The 22,546-nt window shown below is 36.2% G+C and overlaps 1 protein-coding gene across 7 annotated transcripts in view; it reads right to left on the bottom strand.

Annotated features, from left to right (window-relative positions):
* Positions 1-712: 712 nt before the first annotated feature.
* Positions 713-22,546, bottom strand: part of ARSB (arylsulfatase B) — an 82,017-nt gene continuing 60,183 nt past the window's right edge. The window contains exons 7-10 of one of the 7 annotated variants that reach the window (XR_014951163.1): positions 8,861-8,968; positions 8,014-8,100; positions 2,376-2,432; positions 713-1,540 (exon numbers count right to left, since the gene is read on the bottom strand). Coding sequence is in view for 3 of the 7 variants with exons in the window: in XM_021547253.4 (XP_021402928.4) it covers positions 21,452-21,717; positions 22,275-22,403 (395 nt within the window). In the remaining 4 variants the exon portion in view is untranslated. Of the gene's footprint in view, positions 2,433-5,058; positions 8,175-8,860; positions 8,969-12,037; positions 21,718-22,274; positions 22,404-22,546 lie in introns of those variants that run through there. The other 6 variants (XR_014951162.1, XR_014951161.1, XR_014951160.1 and 3 more) reach the window with 6 other exon arrangements.

The following is a 22,546-nucleotide window of genomic DNA, read 5'->3' on the forward strand; positions in this document are numbered from 1 at the left end:
TGTTCCCCTCCCCTGGAACTCCCTGTTGGTTTAAATATTGTAATCCCTGCTTTATGTTCCTCCCCTGCCACTTTGTTATTGGTTCCTAGTCCCAAGCTCCACCCTGGTCCTATCCCTTAAAACCCACTGCCCTGCCTGTGTCATGGACCTTGCCTCTGCTTTCTATTTGAATTATAGATGCTCTTAGTTTCACCCTTTTGGTATAATGAACAATCCTTGGATAAGCAAGCAAGGCCCATCTCGTCATTCTGTGTTGATCCATCAGCAACTGCTTAGGAAGTTCAGGCTCCCAGGGGAGTGTCATGCCCCCTTCTGTCACTAACACCAAGCGTGCCGCTACACGCTGCTGCACATTGCATCCTGCCTGGTCCACCCTTAATGTACTGTTACAGGCACTTTTTAGCATACTACCTGGATGCTAAAAAGAAAACTTGTGTGGCAAGCTCAGTGCATCAGGTTGTGGGGCTGCACAAGTCTGTGACTTAGAAAGCCACGAGCAGGCAGCTTTCACAAGGAGGTAGGAAGCAGCACACTGAAATCCCCTGATGTAGTCTAAAGGCCAAGGATTGTGACCCTCACAGATCTAAACATAGCATGAAATTTTCTTAATTTGAACACTTCTTTATTTGGAATTGGTGTGAGGAACTTGGTATTTCCTTCTATCTAAGTAGTGGAGCTTTAATGCTAACTAGTTACTATATTGTCTTTGATGTTCAGCTCTAAACATTTTTATTTGGCTTATCTGAAGCCCAACTGTACAAACAAATAACTCATCACCAGAACTTAGCACATATGCGTTATCCAAACAGGAAACAGAGATATCAAACAAGCACACTTTGGATTAAGTAATATATGAGATGAAAAAGATGATATAATGTTTTTTCCTCTTGGTCATAGAATTTTCTAAGTATTAACTTCATAGGCATTAATTTGTTCGGTCAGTTTTCCTCCCTAAATATTGGTCTACTTATAACGCTAGATAGTAATAACTGATACAATTTTGCTTGATCGATTTAAATTCTCCATGGACTGTCAGAACGAAGTATTATTTTACCCTGAAATTTCCTGATGTTCACCTGAACAAATACAGCCTTGGATGTGGCCCAGAAAACATTCTCTGAAGGTTTTAAGAATAGAATATAGACAGGGCAGACAAAACAGGATAGCAGAAAGTACAACCAAAGAGACTACGACATCCAAATAACTAGCAAATAACATACAGGTTGGAAAGAAGAACAGACACTATTTGGCTCAAAATTATGTTCTCACTTAGCCTGTGATTAGTCACTGGAAGCTATTAAAATATTGGATAAGATACAAAAATTTCTATATAGAGCCTACAAAAAGCTAAGAATGAACGAAGTGAATATCATGTATACATACTGGAGTTAGTAGTTGGGCTAAAGAGGAAATCAATCTCAACTTTTTTTAAGCTTCAGATATATTCATACTAGATTTGTTCCCTCATTGCACTTACTCTTCTGTTGCTTTTTGTTGTTGATTTTATTTTTTAAGTGGCTGCTGTTCCAAAATCTTCTCACTGTAGAGGAATGGAATTAAATTTTAATATTCTATTCAAATAAAAGATCTGACTACAGAAACACACAGGGAAGAATTTTTTGGAGTAAAATAATGTTAAAGAAAATGCTGCATTTGGAACTTGTCCCAAAAACTCCAAGGAAAATGGAAAAAGAGGACTTAATAGGCAGAAGATGGTGGCAAATATATAAAAGGGAGGACTCAGCTCTGGAAGAGTGAGGAAATTGAGTAGGGACATGGGTGTTATTTTATTGTGGGTTTTTTGTTCTTCTACCCAAAAGAAAGATGTAAAACATCAGCTGAAATAAATCTTTAAGAGAATGTGTCTTTCTCAAGTAACACTTGTTTTGTTTGCAGCTTCAGAAATTTAAGTTTTTGTAAGCACTTAGCTGTGACATTTAATTTTTCAGTAGTTCATTGCTCTAGTGTCAGCCAGTATATGTGTTACAGAAAAGAATTTCATCACTCTAGTGTATAGCTGTATAGTGGCAGTAGGGACAAAAAAAAAAAAAAAAAAAAAAAAAAAAAAAAAAAAATAGAACAAACATCTGTTCATACTGGAGACTTCAGGAGCAAGTGAGAAATGAGAAGAGGCTGAGGTTAAGCTAAAAAGGTCATTCAAAATTATCACTTTATGTTCTGGATAATGAAAAAGGTGCAAGAGTATGCACAGTGAATAACAACAAAACTATATTGAATGTATAGATTTCAGAGGAAAGGAGTTTTATAGCTCAGGTCAAAAATAAAGTTAATATGAGAATTGTAGCCATTGATAAAGAAAAATTACTACGTCTAAGTTGTTATATACAGAATCAATGTGCAGTATCTAGACTTACCTGCATGTGATGACCTAGGGAAAGATCAGTGCTGAGTAGCAAAAAGCATGGAGATGTCTGCAGAGAGAAAAGAAATAGGAAGAAGGTTTGGAAGGAAAGACTGGGAGCTGTCTTAAATAATACTGAATCTGAACTGATTACTTAATTCCTATATATCCAGAGACATATCTTGAGATTTTCATCTCTACAGGAGAAAGAAGTCGAGGGTGACTCAGGAAAGCTAGTCTAATAACCTATTTAGAGACAAAGAGTAAGTGAAAGGGACAAAGGACAGGGCTGCTTAAACTTCCGTGGGAAAGCGATGAAGAAAACACTCTTCCAGACTTACAGACCAATGCAAGGCAGCAGCAGGCATTCATCAAAATAAAAACAAATTGAAAAAATAAGGCCAGTTAAAACAGTGTCTCAGAGTCTGAGACCTTTAAAAGAAAGCAACATGAGAAGACACAAAGGCCTGTGGTGCATGTCTGAGATATCTGTTGACCCTGGCTGAGTATTCTAGGGTCTCACATTCCATCTCTGAACCAAGCTTGGTGTTTTGGGGACACTAATTGTTAAACTAATTTGGGATTCTGCTAATATGGTAAAATAGAAGAATCTACCACTGTATTTTAAGAAGGCTTTAATTGAATGCAGACACTCAGACTCACTGAAGGCATCCAGATTTATCACTACGCCTAATCTCTATTTTTGAAACACATATTATTGTAACTAGTATGTAAAAAAAACTGTCTAGCCAAATAAATGCTGCCTGACACAACGGCAGTAACAGCTGTTTTAGCTCCTTTCCCATAATTTAGCGCTCTAGGACGGAAAATATTTTAAAGTGCACTTTGATGCAGTAATTAATGGGAAGTTAAATTATCAGTATCCTTTCAACTGAACAAACCAAGACATCCATTAGGTATAAATAATTAAAGAAGTTGGGTTTTAAATAAGATATTCAATTATTGAAATGCCTACATTAACAACCAACTATACTAATCTGTTTCTCTTCTAATGTGCTCAGGAGTGCTGAGAGAAATCAAATACATTTAAATGACTGAGAAGGCGACTACACATAAAACATTTGAAATGACTCTGTTAACTCATATATCCAGTTGAAAAAAAGCAACCCTGATACCTTCTTCAACTACTAGCGTATTCATCCACAAATGAGGCATTTTCTAGGACTTTTTCCAAAATATCCTACAGTTCTACTGGCTATGTTACAAATTATAAAAGGAAATAGCCTAGTGTTTTTTCTAGGAATTATGTATCTCAAAAATGCTTAATGTTTCATTCATCAGTGTAAACATCATTAGAGATAAATTTCAAAGATTGTAACATTGCCAAGTTTTTCCAAGCAATTTAACACTTGAAAAAATTGCTTAAGGATTGGGAAAATCCAACCAAACTATCCAAAGAAATTCAGTGAAACAGTCTTGTTACTCCATATTTTCAGTTCTATAATAACTACTTGAAATGTTTTTTCAGAATTTAAATGGAGATTCCTAGGAATATTGATTTAGGAATAATTCAGTCATGATTACACTTAAGTTTCCTAGGCACCATAGCATGCCAATGAGAACCAGAGCAGTGCAAATCGGAGCAGTTATAGACACCCACTACTCCTGCTGGCAGTTTATGCTGGTTTTGAGCTAATTTCTACACATTCCCCACATTCAAGGATAGGAAGTGGATTCCTAACATATTTTATGCTCATCTGGATGCTCAGTATTTCACACACTGATCATGGCATTGCCAGGATCCAAAAAAAGGAATAAATAATGATGTAGATTGGTTTTTTTTGGTCTGGTTTGGTTGGACTCCCCTTTGCTTTGTTTATCCTGTAGACTATCACATTTCCACACCTTGCACTCTGATAACTGTCCTTACAGAAGTTATAATTATGCCGTCCAGCCCAGGAGTGTAAATTAGTAGTTTATCCTCGTCATCTTGTAAGCTATCTGTAATATCTGTAATCTTTTAGGATGTGTCTGAAATCCCTGTCTTGTCTCATGTGGCTCTAGTTTTCTTTCCTGCTCCTATCACAAAAGTAGTGAAACTCTTCCTACTTCTAATACTGATATTATGAAATTATTACATCCATCTCCAAAACAGGTTAAATGAGTTTTCCAGGCAGTGTAAAAGAAGAATGGAATTCTCAGGGTAAACGATGCTGTCTTGAATTACACTTTCAAACTTGATAGTTGTTTCTCACTGAGAAGCCTTTACTTTCTGTTTTGAGGTTTATTGATTGCAAAGCCAAATTGGAAACCATGCAGTGTAGGACTTTTGCCAGCACTATATTTTTGGTTTATCCAGAACTCTGAAAATAAATAAAAAACAAAATACAAAAGGAGTTGTTGTATGTTTAAATTTAAGGTTCCTGAGAAGCAACTCTTTTACCATCTGCTTGGACCTTGCCACAAGCTATTCAAATACACTCAAAAATTAAAACAGCCCCCCCTAACCTTTGGAGGACATACTCTACAGCAAGATCTTCATTAGCACTATGATTTAATTTTTCCAGAAGGTAGTTAGCACGTCATATATAATTTTAAAAGAAAAAAATAATAACATAAAGACAATTTTAGTTATAGAATACCTGAACTACCCATCAAATATGAATTTTAATTAGCATCATACAAGTCAGACATATTCTCTCTGAAAAAACCTCTGACAGCATTAACACATCCTGTTGGTCTACATCATGTTTATTTTATGGCCTTACAAAAGCACTGATCTGCCATGTGACAGATTAAAGAGATTCAGATGTCCTTAGAAGCCTGGAGGCACACAACTTCATGTCTCTTCCAAAGAACAAAGATATGCACATACATACTGACAATAACTTGGGGATGATCTTTTAATGTGGAGGATCACATACAGTCTGGGGAAATCTGGATCTTGCTAAAAGAAAATACTTGCAATTTGGAAAAATGCTTTTTAAGGTTGAAGCACGTATTTTTTATATGGCCTGCATATTGACAGCAGTAGGCTTTTCTTCATCAATCACTAATCACAATTATGTACTAACAATTACAATGTAGCCATTTCCTTGTAACTGGGCAAACTACTGAGTATTATAATGCAACTTCCTCAGCACAAGGCCATGTGTTCTGAATTTCAGCAGAAAAAAAAAAATGGAACATGTACAAAGAGGTTTAACCACAATTCCTAAAACCTCGCAACACTTTTGAAATCAGATTTCATTTTTCATTGCAGCACACAACACTAAATAAGTGACCCTTAATATTAGATGCTTTCAAAGAATATACACTTTGAATAAACAAAGAATGTATACACATTGAATAAACAATGAAGAGTGAGGCACTACTGGCTTAAAACTAGCAAACAAACTTGCTGATTTTGCCCTAGTTAGAAGAAAACATGTAACCTCAGAACTCAAAAAGGAACCATTAAGAAACCCCAAATTTGTGTCAGCCCACTAACAATTGCTACAGTATCTGAAGCTCTTAATGACACAGTAATGAAAATTTTTTTATGACTGTTAAGCCAAACAAATGCAATAAATGCTTTATTTTTACATAACCCATTGCACTATCTTCAGAAAGATCATCGTTCTTCATGAAGCTTCTTTGAAAATATTGTGCCTTTTCATTATAAAATGGCATTTCTGTAAAGTAATACTCTGATTTTGTATTTCAGCTTAATAACAGCTTGTATGTAGAATTAAGCCACAAAAAGTTCATCTAGTGTTTTGGCTTTAAGTTCCAAGTAATTAAGTTCACACGGTTTCATCAGTAAAAATCTGTGTTCACCAGAATGCTGACTGAAAAAAACCTTAAAAAAAAAATTTAATGACAGCAAAAACTCTACTGAAGGATTTATGGTATTTTCCTGTAGGAAGAATTTTCTTTCTCCAATTACTCACTGAAACCTGAATCGATCACTTTGTTTGATATGGTATCTCTATATCAACTTTAAAAGAATGTGAAAATCATGCCCAATATAAATACAGGAGACTTATTTAGGAGCTTTTGCTAAAAAGGCTTTTGCTAGAGGTTGAGGATTCTGGACAACAGGCTTCTGAATACCTTTAAGGATACAGTCCTTTGCTAAAACACACATTTCCTATTAGTCTTAGCTTTTCTTTAAATTAAAGACCAACATTTTTGTAACAACTCCTTTCACCTTATTGCTTGTTTACCCTTTAGGTGCATATCTGCATGTTAGCATGAGAGATCTGCTGGGATCTGTAACTCAGGATTCTACTAGTCACATAATAAACACTCAATTTGAATCGCTGTCTTTCAATGGTTGATGGTCCTCTTGGAAAATTACGCTATTTTTCACAGCTCTTAAAGTTACCTACACTGTAAACACTGCATCATCTAGCTATAGGGTGTGTAACTTTCTCTTCGATGCCATTGGTTTGTGTGTGTTCAGTGATAAACCTGTCTTCTGATGAGTCAATTGCCTTCTGTCTCTGCAAAATAATCAAGTAGTCTTACTCCCTACTAATGGTCAGTTCTGACTGCAGCATAAAACTTGTTTCCTTGTTAAAGACAGATGCCTTGGATCACACACTTAGGAGCACAACAACAGCCTTTTATTTCTCAAAGATTCTCTCACACACTAAGTTACACTTCATCTTTAACTATGTTTTGCGTAAGTAGGTAACTTTAAATTGCATTTCTATGTTTTTGTCTCTGAAGAATTAAATTAGCTGTTTAAGAAGTGATGAATGATCTATATTAAAACACAAATGAAAATAATTAGTTGGAGATAACATAAATGAAACATTACAATGATTAGTCCTAGGAATTCATGCTTTCCTTATTTGAACAGATAAGACAGAATGAAAACAATAGCTTGGAAACAAACAATACTAATATTGCAAGGACATTGCAATTATTGAGAATAATTGGGAAAAATAAATAAGAGCTGAGAATTAAAATACCACAACTGATTAAAAGTAAACAATGTTAATGATGATAATTATAGGGCTACTTACAAGAAGAGGAAAGAGAAAGGAAGAAATTAATTATGGAGAAAAATAAGGCACATATTGACCAAGAGTATTACATAGCTATTAGTGCATGCTTTTTCTGCAGTAGCAAAATATCCATAAAGAGGTAATGAAAAAGAAAATTCTAATTTTCAAATCCAAAATAATAAAAATTGTTATATCAGTGTTTAAGATCTTACTGAGCTATTGCCTACTCTTTAGAGCTTGGTATCATAGCTAAATTCAATAATTATACAGTGCATCACCAGTAGTTCACAAAATAGTACTAAATAGACAAAATATACATGGTAGCCCCCATGCAATAAAAGGCTGTCTAACTATCACACAGAAACCTTTAAAAGATGGGGTTTTGCATGGTGAATACATTTTTACAAAACTACAAATTCCAACTAGTACTGTTTCTCTTAAGATTTTTTTTTTCCCTAGCCTTTTCTTATGCGGTGTTCAGGGGATGGTTACACAAGAAATTGGTGTGTACATCTGCAAAGTCACTGAATGACAAGTAAGCAGAGGTCATGTTTTAGCATCAGAATTAGTTCAGTTAATGATCTTTCCTGGGAGTCACATTTCATTACTCATTGTTGCAACAATTGGAGCACTTGGAGAAAATCATAAAGGAGAAAAATTTTAAGTATAATTTAGTAAACTAAGAAGAATTACATGTCTTTCTTTTGACAAAGTGATGCATCAGGTTCTGTTGGGGAATTCATGGTGTGTCCAGGACACTTTGTACAGTCATTTCTAGTGCTGCAGGAAGAAAGTCAAGTTGCAAGGTCATTAAGAAATGGTTCCATGAAGCAGTTTCTGACCAACTTCTGACACTGAAAATAAAGATTGAAGTCACTGTTAATATCAGAGCATATATTCTGGCCTTGAAACAGCAAACAAAAAAACCCAGCCTTGTATGGCAAGGTGCTCATGGTTTCCCAGTGATGTAACAGCACCAAAATTAATAAAACCCAAAGCTGAGGGTATATCAGGAGCTTTTATGTGCGTCCTCTACTTACCATATGTATGCCAGTCTTCTGGATTCACACTTTTGGAACAATCATTGTTTCTAACAAGTTAAGATTCTTGTGGTTTTGGCTATCTGATTTCAATCAAAACATGACTCTGACTCAGAGCCAGATCATGCTATTTTTTAAAGTGATTGTAGGCCAAGTGGTCTTCAGAAAGCACAGAGTACATGCAGTTAAAACAAATAAAGAGCACCTTTTTATCTCTCATCTGTCATATTAATTAAAGAATGATAGTGGTCCTGAACCTCTATTAGTGCTATTCTAAACATAATAAGCAAATCACTCTCTCTTTAAAAAACAACCAAAGAGGAAACACTGTTTTATTCTTCATAGTCTGGTCATAAAAAATAAAATCCAATGAATAAATGTTTTGCAAGTCATAGGTCTATTAGATAACTTAGATGACAGGTATCTTACTTTTCTTACGAAAATACAAAGGAAGAAGAAAAGTGGACCAACTCACAAGAATAAAAAACAAGTGGTTTTACCTCTATACTTGGAGAAAATATATTTATTACCAGAGAAGTGGATGGTCTGTACCAGAATTTGAACAAGTGATAACCATGGCTTGAGACACAGATCCAGATTCTGAAAAACTGAATAAGTATAAGGAGGTTACATATTTAGGGATGTAGTAAATCATCTGCAATGTCCTTAGCCCCAAAAATTAATTTTCAGCGTAATTATTCAGCACTTAGAACCTGTTAAAGAACAAGAAACATATTAAAGTGTGAGGCTAAAATGACCTGTAAATAACTGAATACATAAATCCAAGACTTGGGTTAACATGGTTGTACAGTAAGTTGAACTATGTTCAGCACCTTTATATTGCTTTATTTTTCTGATAATGTTCAAATTAATGAACTTCAACTATAACATTAAAATTCAGTGTCACTGATAATAATTCATCATGCTAGCAATTTAAATGATGTAATTAGGATTTCCTGTTGGTTTTTTCCCTGATTACTCTATTTTTGTGTTTCAATACAGCAGGCATTTATGTCTCTAATATCTTCCAGAATTGCACTAAAAAACTCCATACCAGAGACAGCAAAGAATGCATAAAAGAATGACCCTTAGCCTCATAAATCAATGGAGAAAGCTGGTATCACCCTCAGCAACAGCACATTCTGTCAACTCATCTGAAATTGCCAATATTATCACATTTACAGTAAGATGCAATTATGGCTGGAAGATTCCCACAGTCCTGCCAGATTCCTCAAGGATATTAGCACTTGTCTGATTGCAGTACACAACAAAGACATTGTTTAAAAATCAGTGCATCAATCAGGAGGAATTTGGAGACTTTGAAGTTAAAAAAAAACAAAAAAACAACAGTGTGGGAAAGAGAAGCAGCTACAACAGTTAAGTGCAGTTATGTTTGTCAGGTTTAGTTAAATGACGCGCTCTTGGATAAGAATTTCATTTGTACTTTGTCAGTAACATATGTAGAAATAGCTTTTCTTTTAAAAAGAAATTCATTAATATCAATAGTTATTTGAAAGTACTTCAGCTTTATGTGATCTTTTCCTGCAAGGAAGAACCAGCAAAATAGAACGGAACATTAATCATCATTAACCATGAGTCTCAGGTTTCTAATTAAGGGAGTGCAGAGCCTGAGACTGCACTTCCTTAACACTGTTGCCAGTGTTCCTTCCTCCCAGCAGCTAATTTCAAAAGGGTGTGCAGAAAGTCTGAGGTGTTGGATCTATGAAGAACAGGGTATAGTAAATGTAGTAAATGCAGTAAATGCATTCTCTTCTAAATCGCTCTGCTTTGTAAGCAAAACATACGCTTCAGACGTACACGATTCACTAAGAGTGACAAAAATACCCACATGATATCCTAGGAGCATGAAATCATTGTGCTGGAATTTACTGTTGCAACCTCTTTACAATAAACATATGGAAATGCACAGGCTTTTATTTTTCTAATTTACATTAATAGTTTCTGTCACTGTTTGGATACAGATCCAAACTAAAAGTCCAGACATAGCTGACACCAGAGGTGACAGCTACAGGTATGTACTCAAACTCAAAGTGTAGAATTCACCAAAACCTTGCTATTATTTACCCAGAAATTTGTACTAGATGCAGGAGTGGACTTCTCAGAATTTCTTCTGGAAGTCCAGAAAATATCATAGTTTTAAGAAATGTTCCAAAAATACTTATCTCTTCAAAAGGATCTTTAACAGATTAGTCACAGAAGTAACTAAGGAGGTTCAATATATGTAGATAAAGTGCAGCACATATGTTGAAAGCACAAAGAGCAGAGATTTCCTAACAGCTGTCCTTACTACATTTGCTCCTACAAACAAGTCTTACGGAAGTTTACACAGTTCCAACTGAGTTTTCAGTTTGTATCACACTTGAAAATAATCTAATTTTTTTCAAATGGCACTGAGGTCTTCCAATGAAGTCAGAGGGCATGCTGACACCAGCATGAACTTGAACAAATCCTAAATGAGAACAAGGAGCCAAAGCAACTAGATCATTTTCCTAGTCCAGAGTCCAGAGACTTTGTAATTACTATTGTACAAATACATATCCATCACAGAAAGATAAATGAACAGAGGTGATAGCAGCAAGTAAAACTGTGTGTCAAGATGTTTGCTCTCTCAAATATCTTACAACCATATTCTACATATTCTACAACTGATGCAGCCATGGTCATTGGATGAGCAGGCTTATGCGCTGTTAGGACAGAAGTGTGCTTGAAGAGACATACTGTACTTACAGAAAAATTGTGTTTTAAAATTGTACAGCTGCCCTTAACCATAACCATACCATCAGAAGAGAAATAACGAGCCTGTCAGAAAGAAATTACAGACTGACTAGATTGAGTTACTCACTCTGAGCATGAAAAGATCCAATTGTTACCACTGCATATGTATGCAGGAGCATGCCACCACCACATGCTTGCTAGAGACCAGATATTAAACAGTAGAAAAAAGGGACTGATATCTTTCTAATCACTGCATTCTTATTGGTATGATCTTGCATAGCTCTGGTGGCTATAGTCAAGCTGTATCAGTCTCCCAATATGAAGATCTTGGCTCTTCTATGACTTTTTATTCCTCATGAGTTTGGGACAATAGGGCTGAAATAAGAGAAATGCAAAAACATGAATTCTCGGTGAAACGTGCCTAACGAGACAATGTGATGAGAGCAGGAACTGACAAGAGAAAGGCCAGGTCATGAAGCTTACAGTTTGTACATGCCAACAAATCATTAAATGTGTATGAGGATTTACAAATGCTACATGATCTGAAAATCTGTTCTGCCTTTAAGTTTTTGGTTTACTGCCTTTGAGAGGAGAGGAATGAAGAGTGTCAGATTACAAAGTGGAATTCCTACTGCTGACCAGAAAACATTGGATTTCCTTGTTCGGACCCTAAGGGAAAGAACAGTAGCCACTGTTACGGCTTTTTGGAAGTCGATTCCTAAGCAGTAATGTAAACTTAAATATGGGCCCACTTAAAAAATAACGAAATCTCCCAGATTTAGTGGGCTCTCTGTCGCTGTGGGCTTCACTATGGTCTACCAAAATAAAATTTTATCTTAAACATATTTCTTTATAAGGTTTATAGCTGTAATTTATTCTTTCTTTAAAAACTTTCATTCCAGGTTTTTGAGCAGAAGGATAAGAAAATGGAGATCATAACATTTTCAATGCAGTAAATTTTATTAATGACAACTCCTAAGGTCTGTTCTGCAGGTCTATTTAGAGACTGAAGTTCAATAAATAAATGTATGTTTGCTAACTTTCTCATAGTCATATCTAGATAATATTTTTTTTAATATAAACACACAATGAAAAAAAACAAAACCAACATTAATCAAGAATAGAATGTTTGCAATATGCATATATTTAAAAACTAGTTATTAGTTGAAAGAGTAACTCAGCTGAATTAGAGTTATTAGCTGAGAGAGTAACTTTCTTCTCTTCCAGCAGTGATACAGAGTAACGGTTGTCAACATATTTTCAGAATGTTCAAAATAAACCATGATTCCACTATAAATATAACTTAATCAGTGAACAATAATCAAAGAGTTTTCCCTGAACTAAAACAATTATTCCAGTTTATATGCTAAACAGGAGTATTTAATTCTGCTCTACAGCTTGACTGGGCCAGTTCATGAAACAAACTGGAAGCATGACTGCACTTGGGCCAAGTGACCAAAGCCCCAAACAAAGCTTTTCCAAGCACAGCCCTGTCTGTACTTCTCACAATACCCTGTCCTCACCTTTTCAAATGGGCAACTAAGACACATGGATGTTACTTAATCATTAATTAATTCTGAGTCTTCTGACTGCAGCACATGGGCAAAGTCCTTTCATGAGCACTGCATTCACTTGAAGCTATGGCCTTGAGTGGAATTACTCTGACTTTCCCTTTGATAACACAGAGAGATCTATGCAGTAACCAGCTCCTAAGACAGGAGTGGAAGGAAAAGGTGCTACAGGTGCACTGCAGTTGTGTGTGCAATTGGGGCTGACAGTTATGGACCTAAGCAATGCCAAATTTCTGCTATATCTAGAATTTTGATGATTATTGGTGTATTATAGTCATTTATTACTTGGTTAATATTTAGGTATAAATAAGTGTTACTAAATAAATCAAGTATAAACCAAGTGTTTATACAGTGTTCTTAAGTGTTCCTAAATATTTTCTTGTAATCTTATGTATCAGCAGTACATTTATGACAAGCACAATGAAAATAAATTATAGATAAAACAAACATTTGCATTTAAAAAGAAGCCATTACTTTATTTGAATGTGTTATCAAACAAATGTCATCAAATAATATTAAGTAAAAGGATGGATAATGGCTGTTGTTAAAAAGTCTGCTTTTGCTTGCACTTTATGATGCTTACACTGCTGTAAGCTCTGAAATGAATTGTTGTTAAACATTGTTGTGATAGCAGGGTCTTGGCATCCCTACTGCTTCTGAAAAAATCAGATACTAATTAACTTAATATTGGTATTTAGAACCACAGAGTCAAAATATAAAATTTAGAAATACAACAAACTTAGACAACATAGGAGCTTGCTTTGTTTAGATTTGGGGTTTGGTTTAGGTCCACATATTTAGTGCATATTTTGTCACATGTTAAATCTGAAATGCATAATTCACTGCATAATACAAAAATCCTCAGTAAAATATTGTCAATAATTTTACTTGCCTTTAAACAGGAAGATGGATTCTTGCAATTGCACTTGATATAAATAGAATAAGCACTGGCATTGGAATAATAATTCCTTTTAAAATTTCTTTTCCATATACCATGGCCTTTTCTTTATCACAAAGTAAATACAGACAAAGGTGAATTGTAAAAAGTTCTCCACATAAAGCAATGTACATTAGGTTCTTATATACTGTGGGCAGAAATAATTACCAAAAAAATCCTGTTGCTAACAAGCAATTTTAACTCAAAGGAATTTCAGACATCTTATACCTGCTGCCTCTAAGAGACAATCTCTCAATCATTCACATTCCTAAATGTTTCTTCACAGTGGGTTACTTTCTAGGGCAAACATAAACAGAAATGCAATTGTTCTATTCTATTCCCTCCTACATTTTTCAAAATCCAGCTGGGATATTTTCATAAGTCTCCTTTGATATTATAAATATGTCTATTTTTTACTCAGTCAAAGGCTATGCCATTTCAGCTGTTCTGGATATTTTTTTCTAATGCTGAATTTATGGCAAAAGAAAACGGTCAGTAAATTCCTAGCCAGGCTTCTCCACTATATTGGTTTTGGAGCTTTAGTTAGAAGCAGAGTGATGGTAATGTATATGTTGCTTTTATCCAGTTGTTTAATATACTATGACCATGCTCTCTTCATTATAGAGTAAAGTCAAAACAGAACTGAAAAGGCAGGAGAATGACTTTGTTTCTACAACATGTCACTGCTGGGGCTGCGGGGTATGACTAGACCAGACTAATAGCCACTTTGGGATTATTTCAGACAGAGCTTTTTCCATCGAGTATGACTTGTAAAACAGCATATTTGAAAACAAAGCAAAAGGGACAAGAATTAAAGTGAGAATTCAGTACATCTATAGGGGCCACCTACAAGGCAGCTGTGCTTTCATGACTTTTGGGCTGGCAGCTACAATGTTCACAACCTTTTAAAAAGAGCTCCTCTTACCACATACACAAGGGAAGAGGGGAAAAAATTATGATCCTCCAGGAATTGACTATTTTCCTGGATAACTGCACACTGATGAGCAACATCAAGAAAACAGTTTGCAGTCACAGAATTGCCCAGACTATAATCTATAGCTAAAAAGCCTCCAAACTATTTTTTTACTGTGAGTTAAGTACAGTTAAGCTGGAACTGAGAGTATGTTTGCTAGAAGCTAAGTCCACACTCTGACTCAATGCTCTCAACATTTATCTTTTCATCATCCAGATTCATTAAAGTTTTTTCCCAGTGAAGCAGGATAAATGTGAAGGGTAAACTTAAGGGCTCAGATGTCCTTGAATAAGCCATTTCTGAGTTTTCTATCCAATAAAAATCAATGACTCCTAGTTCATGAGTGTGCTTGTAGAATGTACCCAATCAAGAAAGACTTCAACATCCCTGGTTAATAGGGCCATCGAGTGATGTTTCTGGCAGATTTGCAGGTCCCATGAAATTATTTGGGCAGGCCACAGATGTCCTGATCTAAGTTTTCCATTCATTACCATGGGCCCTATGCCCAAAATTACTCAATAAGCATTGCTGAATACCAAACACAGCTTACTTTGTTTGTACGTGTATTCACTGTGTTCTGACTCCTTGTTTGCTTGAAGAAATAGCAAGAATGCATAGCTGAAAAGAAAGACAGGCTTTTTTATTTTTGTCACTGAATGCCAAAATCTGGCAGCCCAGAACTGTGGCTTTGGTGCAGTACCTTGTTGTGGCTTTTGAAGATTTGTCCAAATAAACACTGCATTCCTTAGATCCAAATCTAGCTATTCGGACTATACTTTTTTTTCTAACTATAGTCCTGCAGACAAAATATAACTGCCTTTATTGCTATTGAGTTTAGCCAGGATTAGGGGATCAGCATCCGGTAACTGCTTTGATGATGGCAGCCGGTAGTCACTTCTTTGAAACTTGGCAGCAGATACATTGCCAACCTTTCCAGTATCTCTGCACTCCACCCCACAAAAATAACACTCTCAGGAGGGAACACTAACACAACAAGAAGTACTGCATCATCCTCCTTGCCTCTGCTAACCACGGTATGCAATTATCACAAGGGCTGTCACTGATCCCATCCATGGCTGGATGGCTGACTCATTCCGACTGCTCTGTGCCAAAAAAAGTTTTTACTGTTTCTTGCAGCAATTCTGCTCGATGTAGATGAGCTCATACATGAATTGCAATGCACTGGAAGAAGATGGGAGAGCACTGGATTCAGAAGCAGCAGCTTGGGACCCCAGGGAGTTCTTTACACCATATGTTCAACCAGCATCTTCCCACATAATAACCCAGCTTGAAACAAAATTGAGCCCACTGCCTGCAGCTGACAGAGACAGTAAGCTGAAAGAGTTAAAACATTCAGCTGGAAACCCACTGGTAAAAATATTACTTAACCTCCTCAAACTTAGAATTGGCAGGGGTTTTTTCCCCTACTCTTACCAAAAGCACTACTTCCCCATTACAAACCTCAGTTTATTTATAGTTGAGAGACATGAAACCTATGGGTCTGCTTGGGTGGGGCTCCAAAGGGACTGCCAAGAGAAGGGCTGGGCTGGAGAAATGGTCCTCTGACCCCTCCGTCACACTAAGGTTAATGTTATGAGACACAGCCTTGGGGTCTAGCTGGAGCAGGGCCTGTGTTGGGCTGCCAAAGGAGCAGGTAGGCAGAAAAACAAATTCTCCTTTAATAACTGCTACATCTTGGAAATGGCTTGGTGTTCCTACATTTAGGACAGCCTAACCTGTGGTTAGATTCTGGATTCCCTGGTAGTGCTTGACATTATATGTTTTTCATTTGTCAAGCAATGGTTCATTTTGACTTTAAATGTTTTGTGTTTCAGTTGCTTTTTGTCATGTGGGTGTCTCTGGCCCCAGGATTACAGACATGGCTAAACATAAGGACAGCATGTCCTGTATGCCAAACTCCAGCACAAACCGATAGGTGCCCTATCAGCAGCTCTATCACGATCAGCCCTTCCATCCAAACCTGTCTCCAGCAGGGTGGCACAAGTTTAACAGGATTCTTTATGTAACTTCGTGCTCATTTACTGTTTGTTTAAGGAAAGCATGGATGAGTTTTGGGTATATTGCTAGTAGTCTTTCTACAATTAAACCACTTTGTCAGAACGTACGATGAGAGGCCAACAAGGACTGGTAGTGGAGTTTCAAATCCACACCGACCACAAGTGTTTAAACTCTGGGTTCTTCAGTTCAGAGATTCCAAAGAGAACTAAACTCAGATCTTTATCCAAGACCCATTTATAAACCTCAGAAAAGTTGGACAAATTATTTTCAGGTTGAATATAGAGCCTTTGACTCAAGAAAAGATTCAGATCTTCTGTTTTGTTTATAAGATCATCCACTCCTTGACTGTGTACATTTTTTTTTACAAGTAAGTAATACAAAATGAATAGCCAGTGTCAGCATTCTTACTAAACTTGGTTACTTTTCTGAAGCTTAAATAATTTCTAAAGCATAAAGATTAAAATTTTTGAATTCATGATGTTCAGATGTTTGCCAGATTAAGAATGAATCTTAAATTGGAAAGGGATGAAATGAAGTTTTATTTAGAGTTCAAAATACTTGCATTTTTGAATGTTACTCAAGTAACCACAAAACATATAAAGAATTTCTATTTTCCAATTTGAAACAACTTAACAGTATACAACTCTTTGCAGATGCCAATCTAAATGTGTCAGCCAGATGTTTTTTTTCCCTAACACAGTTGAATTCATATGTTTTATGAAGGACCACCCATGGAAAATAATTAGACAATTAAAAATAAAAAACAGGTCTAGTGTAGCTGAGAAAACAATGAATTTTTGCATTTTAAAACATAATGTGAGGAAACAGAGGGTGAATTGAATACCTGTGTGAGACAATGATATGTCACAGTTGCTTCCTAGTAAATGAAATATATAAATTAGAATATCAGCAAGATAAAATGCAGATTGCAGGACATAGAGAAAAGAGAACACATAAAAGCTCTGCTTACCTCTGAAATTAAAATTAGATATTTAAAAATATTTTCTAACTTCAGCCAAGAAGCTGACATTGATGGGAGTCAAGGACATTAACTACTTGAGCTTTTACAATTTAGGTGATTTTTTTTCATTTTCCAAGAAACTAGCTAGCTATCACCACAAAAAACCCAGTTAAAAATATCATTAATAGAAGTTTCCACTTTTGTGGGTAAGACATCTTTCCTCATGTAATACAAGTGCTGAATGCTGAAGGGCACACAGGAATGTAGGGCAAAAAAATTTCCTCTACCCCCAAGTCCAGTCCCTTGTTATTGCAACAACCACATCTTGTAACACCTACTATAAACTAAAATGTTATATGTGATATTGATTGAGAACAGTTAGCTTTCTAATCTTACATGTCTGCATTTGTACACAGGACATTACATAAATACACTATGAAAAGAGTGAGGATAACATAAATACTTTGGATCTACTTGCCTTATATACTGGGGAATGGCTGTCAACGTCTCCATTTGCATTTGATTGCACAAATAAACTGTACCACAACATTCTGGATGAATAAGAACTAATGGAACTACTGCTCTTTGGTTGATTTATCTCAAAAAGGCATTCGAAGGATAAGATGACACATATAAAAATCTAAAGGTCACAAAAGGTAATTTAACACTTCACTCTTTCAGAGTCCCATATGTTTGAAACCATGTTACTAACTGTATGCTACAATTAGAATATGGAACTTACAATTGCACTAAACAGGTTAGCTATAAACTAACATAAATAATTGTATCAGTATAAAACAAACTGACTGTAACAGTTACAAAAGGCAACTGTAATAAAGGTTTTTTTGGAGCTACTGAAGGAAGATGCAAACTTTGTCAATGTGATGCAATAGCTTATAAAAAGGTTTTATTGCTTACATTTTCCCTCCCTTGATGTGGTCAGCAAATAACAGAGCCTACACCTCAGTTATCATAAAGAATCTTCAAAAGCTCAAAAGTGAAATGCTGTTGTACTCTGAAGCCAAGATCATCATGCTCCAATTGGGTCTAATTTACAGGACAACATGGTCTGTAAATTATTTTATGAGCTCATTAGGAAAGGAAAAAAACACGCACATCAAACAAAAGCTCAATCTCCTTCATACAAATGAGACTAACATGGGAATTAACTAATTAATTCCTTACTTAATGAGGTTTTTAACTCACAAGTTGTCTAAGTCATAACTTACATATACTCCCAGAGCTGCTGATAAGAGTGCTCATCCTTTCTCCTCTGTCACAGTGCAGACCTCTTATGTATCCCATCAGGAAGCATGAAAACCTCAGCAGATTGGCTGATGCTGGATATGCTTCAGAGGTGGTTTTGGGCAAGCTGTCGTATTTATGACTTCCAGCTTTGAAGTTTGGTCTACATGATTCCCTTAAGTTAGTGGATTCTGAAGGAACTGACAATCAGTAGGAAGGATTATGTCTGCAGCAGACAAGTAATGGCTTTCATAATGACCTGAGCCCTTCCTGCAGACTTCATACGTGTTAGTCTCTCTTGGATCTCACAGTGCTGATCCCAACATCAAGTCTTTGTATGAACTGTGTGTTAGCTAAAACCTGAACAGGAACCAAGAGAAGAGCCACACGACAGAAAAGTCTAAATGTATTTCATGAAATGGAAGGAGATATGATCAGGTACCAGTTTGAAGGCTGCTTCTACAGAATGTATTATAGTTTTAATTAAATATTTTAAATATATTACTTCATATGAAAGTTGCTAACTGTAGCATAGTAGGAGCTTCTGTCACAGCAGGTAAGTTTTACCAGTGAAAATATAAATTACCTAGAGGCAGGTCACAATCAGATGATTCTCCCAGTGTCTGGATAGGCTGTGGAAATGCATGTTTGTGTGAATACAAACAGCTTAGAAAGTAACACAAAGTTCTTTGAGAGAAAGATAAAAAGCTGAACAGGTTTCTGGAGAGCTTTAGCTTCACTTCCATTCATAGAATAAACATCAAAGGTAAAAAATACAAGCATTCAAGATAAGATTTAAGACAGTGTAGTAGTGAATCAGCTGTATTAGAAAGCATATGCCTTTTCAGTTTTCTTGGTTATCTTTTTTCAGACTTTATCTTTTTTTTTTTTTTTTAATGCACAGATTTTGTCAAATGTTTTTCTTCATTAATCTGTTTGCTAACAATTAGCACAAGTCTCCCAAGAGAAAACTGGGAAGTTGTGCAAAATTTTAGTGCAATTTATATGAGTTGGTCCTGGAGCCAGGAAAAAGGCAATTAGATTCCTTCTTTCTGGACATGATGATAGGTTGAGCTCTGCATCCTGAGAACTTAGCCAAGGACACTGAGAAGCAGTACCAGAACTCAGGGTCTGAGACACTAATAGAGAGTTGGCAGGTTATCTTGCATCAATTTGATGAGTAACTGAGAAATATTGCTTGGCTTGGTTTCTTCATGGCTCAGAGCCACTTCAGGATGAAAACAGACTCAACTGTGGTAATAAAGACAGGGTACTTACCAGGCAGGTAATAAAAGTAAGGTTTTGTTCATCACAGAATCGTTGAGCAATTCTTGCAGAAAGGGGCCTTTGGAGGTCACTGGTTGCTCCTCACCACCTCTACCAAACCAGGTCAACTTCAAATTTGATCCAGCTTCAGGGATAGAATTGTCCAGAATCTTCTCCCCCCGAAGACTGAACATGCCCAGGATTAGGGTTCCCATAGTCTCACATTTCCCATATTTAATTAAACACAGGGTGTGATTTTTTTTCCTTTCCTTATATTGCATTGGAACTCCACATGTTCCCTGTGTGCTTTTCATCTTTGTGCATCTTGGAGGAGTCCTGCTTCCTCTTCTCTATGCTCTTACATTAGGTAGGTGAAGATAGCAACTTCCCTTTTTCTCACCACCATAAACGAACCCATTTCTTTATGTCCCCATGATCATATTCATAGTTCTCCACTGAACTAATTCCAAATGGTGAATACTTTTCCTGGGTGCATCAAAATGTGATGCTATGCTTGAGCACTGGCAGAAGGGAATTAAGACATCCCCTAGCTGCTGGCTACATTCTCACTTTCATGGAACAACAGCTGGTTGGGTTTCTTTACTTAGAGAGAAAACGGCAACTCTTGTCTTAATTATTGTCCAGAAGAATGCCTAGATAAGTTTTCCCCATGAAAATGCTTTACATCTGGTCATGGCCCAGAATGTTGGCCCAGCTGAATGCAGCTGCTCCACCCCAACTGGAGGACTCTGCAATTATTGTAACTCATTAAATCTTTATTCATCTGTTTTTTCAGCCTATCAAGACCCTTCTACCTGACAGCCCTGCACTCCAGTTGATCATCACTCTCTACTCTGGTTTGACACATTAAGAGTGAACAAGAAATAGAGATTTTGTTGTATTAGTGAGGTTTTCTTTTTTTACTCTTCCCTTTTCTGGATGGAAGTACATGTTAAAGGCAAAAAAAAAATTATGTTAATACAGATATACAATAACTTTCAGTAGAATTTGTCTTCTGGACAAACATGAAATCGGAATTCAGTATACTCCACAAGGCTGATTAATTTTGGATATCCCTGCTGCCATGATTCCTTACAAGGAATTCAATGCCTTTAAATTTCTTTCAAGGAAGGAGACAATGTTTATCTTCTGCACTAGAGCATATTCCAGACAAAGAATATAAAAAAAAAAAACAAACTAACATTTCACATATAATTGTTGGGAATGAGAGAGTGGGAAAGACTGAAATAAGATTCCCAACAGATCAAGAATAAGAAATACTGTATTACTGAAAAAATAAGATCACAATTAGCTACAGCTCACTAAAGAAAGTAGAAAGACTCTGTTACAGAGGTTTTTTTACAGGGTGCAAAGCTTTGTTCACTATGCCCAAGGACCCCAAGCCCCAGTTGCTGCTGGATCACAGGCGGGATCCTCATCAGGGTAGAACGCAGGCACTGAACGTTTGTGATAATACTGAAGTCGTGAGAGTAGTTTTTCCACCATATGAGGGTATTTTTCAGACACATCATATTTCTCTTCAGGGTCATGAACAATATCAAACAGCCAAAGTCTCTTTGTTGATGGATCAGACGACTGAATCTGTGACTCATTGTACAAAGACGGTGGAGGGAACCAATGACTGCAGCCTAGAGGACCAGGAACAGATGAAGGGTCAATTCTGAGATACAGAGGAGCAGTGTGGAGACAGTTTTGCTGTAACTGATTAATTCACTAGGCCTCTTGACAAGCCCCTATGCAGTGACTGTTATTTCAGACCTTAACTCTTGCCCTGCACCAGAGTCTCTCTAGTGCAGGGCTACCTAAATAGTAATCTCATTTATGCAAAAAACTGCTGCACCACTGAGATTCAAAATTCCATGTAACTTTATTTTATATCAATTAATTACTTTAATGGCCCTTCTTCTAGGATTCTAGGATCCTTAATGGATCCCTTCCAACTTGAGATATTCTATAACAGTTTTTTCCCTACAATTCAAGTAATTGCAGACAAAATATTTGGAAAATGAAAAAAAGACATAGTTTGGATTTTAGAAGTGCTTATTCTAGATCTTTGTATGTGGTCAAAAATCTAAGAAGTTAGCAGAATTATGAAAATAAATGGAACTACATGAAACAAAATTAAACTGTGTTTGTGGTGGGTGGGAGATAGGATAGATCGTGCAAAAAGGAGTTATTTTGTTACCTGGATATCCAGTTAGCAACTTCCATTTTCCATGTCTTATTGCTGCATGTATGGATATATTGAAAAGTGTATTATCCCATGGGGAAGAATTGCTCTGTGGTAAAGATGTCCTCTTGTCAATGCCAAGACCTTAATCAAACAATAAACTAAGTTAGGTACATTGCATATTCATGAGGTAATTTTTAGAACTTTGTTGGAAAACCAAGCAGTATCACCCATTTATTTTTCCCTACTGGATAAAGAATTTGTTGTATATATACGCAAGATCTGTG

Source organism: Lonchura striata, chromosome Z, assembly GCF_050655825.1.
Source record: "Lonchura striata isolate lonStrDom1 chromosome Z, ASM5065582v1, whole genome shotgun sequence".
NCBI lineage: Eukaryota > Metazoa > Chordata > Aves > Passeriformes > Estrildidae > Lonchura > Lonchura striata.